Genomic DNA, 2,530 nt, shown 5'->3' with positions numbered 1-2,530 from the left:
ATCTTCTCCATGGGCCACCATTTTACATTTCCAGAAATACATATGTTTAGCTGCAGAACGTACTGTGTTTTGGTCATACTAATAAATACTAGTTTATTACCTAGAAAATATTCATGAAAAGATAAAAATGGCAAAAGGCAGCACAATTGCAATGAGAAGCATAGTTGCAGTACCTATTCTGGCCACAATCTCACACAGTCCACCTTTAACTACATGAGGTGGACTGCTCCTTTAAAGCTGTAAATGATGATATGAACTGTGGGACACAAACAGACTTCTCTATTCATATGATTAAACAAAACACACACCGCAGAAAACACACCAGCACCTAATATCGTATTGATGATGTTTTTATTGTAACACATGCCAGAATACAAAACTTCAGGGATAGACAGCAGACATGTTGGGCACAGGGTGTGTGTGTGTGTGTGTGTGTGTGTGTGTGTGTGTGTGTGTGTGTGTGTGTGTCAACATCAACAAATTCAATAAAATACATTTTAAAATCATTTTATTAAATTAATTATGTCGATGTTTAGCAACACACTTCAACTGTTGTCCTTGTATAGTGTGTTGGAGAATTTCACATTATTAAGCCATTTTTTGACAGAAGTGAGCCCCCTTTCTCCATTCATTTCCATTTCTCAGGTCTACCTCCAAAAAATGGATGTCATGGATTGGCGTGAAAAGTGGGTCGGGGTCACTTCTAGTCTCATGACTGTTTCCCAATGTCTAGTGTGCGCCCTACGCAGTGTGTCAGCCTTTGTAGTTACTGCCAGTGTTACGAAGTTACGGCCAGTGATTGGATACTCTTTGGTGAACTCTGCGCAGTATCCAATCACTGGGCTTGAGTATAAAAGCTGACACACTACCGAGGATCATGCACTTGACATTGGGAAACAGCTGACACACTACCAAGGCTCATGCACTTGACATTGGGAAACAGCTGACACACTACCAAGGCTCATGCACTTGACATTGGGAAACAGCTGTTCTCCCTCTATGGGGAGGAGTCTCATCTCAACCAGTTGTGACCTCACTTCCTGTCCAGTCCTGATGACATCACTCGTCGGCCAGGAGAGCCAATCCGGTGACGGCAACAGCCATGACCAGAGGAAGGTGCCCCGTCATTGGCCTATTGCTGCAAATCTTCACAGAGCCCGCCTCCCTCTGCAGACTGACGTCTGAGGCAGCGAATAGGAGCGCAGCGTGCTTGTAGACCTCCTCCTGCTGCAGGGTGGGGCTTAAGGAAGGACACGCCCCCTCAGAGAACAAGCCCAACACCTGACACACACACACACACACACACACACACACACACACACACACACACACACACACACACACACACACACACACACACACACACACACACACACAGGCACACAAACACGCACACACACAAGAGAGGGTCAGAAAACACATGAGCATACAAACACAAGAAAGTCAGGACACACACACACACACCAAAGAAGGTCAACACACACACACACACACACACACACACACACACACACACACACACACACACACACACACACACACACACACACACACACACACACACACACACACACACACACTCACCATCTGATGTAGAGCCTTCAGCACTGGAGGAGAAGAGCAGGAGGAGAGAGCAGACAGGGCCTCAGGAGTCATCTCTACACACACACACACACACACACACACACACACACACACACACACACACACACACACACACACACACACACACACACACACACACAGTAGATTACAGTCCTGTTAATATGACACTACACTCCCAGACAATTCCTGGAGATTCAGCTCCTGGAGATTCATTCAGACATTTCAGTACCAATTATACTTTAATCCCATAAAGTACTTTCCAGATTGGAAATTAAAGATAAAATTAAAAATTGATTACAATAATAGTAAGAACAATAATAATACATTTTATTTATAAGTACCTTTCAAAACACTCAAGGACACCGTAGAAATTGAGCGTGGTTACATGCACATTAATAATTCGATTAAGCATTACTCCGATTATAAATAGAACGTGGAATACTCCGATCTGGTCCGGTCTACATGCTAAATGAACTTGTCATCGAATTGGATGATTTGATTCTCTACCCCAAGATATGTCCTCCAGTTGGACAGTATAGCACACATTTGTTTTCAGCCAAACTTTTTTTATTTTGTCTTTAAAAATAAAGCTGTAGGCAGAGGTCAAATTGCATTTTTTGCCACTTTATCGCATCACTAAAAGACGTTGTTTCGGAAAACACGTAAGCCGATCTATCTGAGCCTGAGGACGTCATTTCATCCATTCTCAAACAGACTTTTCCCCCTACTTCATACGCCTAAAAACTATTCAAATGACACACGTCCAGGTAGCCTACCTAGAACTACCACCAAACAGAAGCACAACCAAAAGTCTCTGCTATTGCTGCCGAACAATTTGTGTATTCGAAAACGTGACAAAATGTTGCAGCGGTTGAACGTGTCACTTGTTAAATAAATTAGTTCTAAATAACCTTAGAGATGTAGG

At 43.1% G+C, this 2,530-nt stretch overlaps 1 protein-coding gene across 2 annotated transcripts in view; it reads right to left on the bottom strand.

The window, feature by feature from the left end:
• Window positions 1-344: 344 nt before the first annotated feature.
• gsdmeb (gasdermin Eb) overlaps window positions 345-2,530 on the bottom strand; it is a 26,774-nt gene continuing 24,588 nt past the window's right edge. Inside the window, exons 12-13 of one of the 2 annotated variants that reach the window (XM_063198501.1) lie at window positions 1,585-1,658; window positions 345-1,281 (exon numbers count right to left, since the gene is read on the bottom strand). In XM_063198501.1, coding sequence (XP_063054571.1) covers window positions 1,060-1,281; window positions 1,585-1,658 — 296 coding nt within the window. In that variant the 3' untranslated portion in view covers window positions 345-1,059. Of the gene's footprint in view, window positions 1,282-1,584; window positions 1,659-2,530 lie in introns of those variants that run through there. The other variant, XM_063198502.1, reaches the window with a different exon arrangement.

The sequence above is a fragment of the Engraulis encrasicolus genome, chromosome 5, assembly GCF_034702125.1.
Source record: "Engraulis encrasicolus isolate BLACKSEA-1 chromosome 5, IST_EnEncr_1.0, whole genome shotgun sequence".
Lineage (NCBI taxonomy): Eukaryota > Metazoa > Chordata > Actinopteri > Clupeiformes > Engraulidae > Engraulis > Engraulis encrasicolus.
The sequence above is the reverse complement of the archived record's forward strand: the minus strand, read 5'-3'. Positions and strand labels throughout refer to the sequence as shown.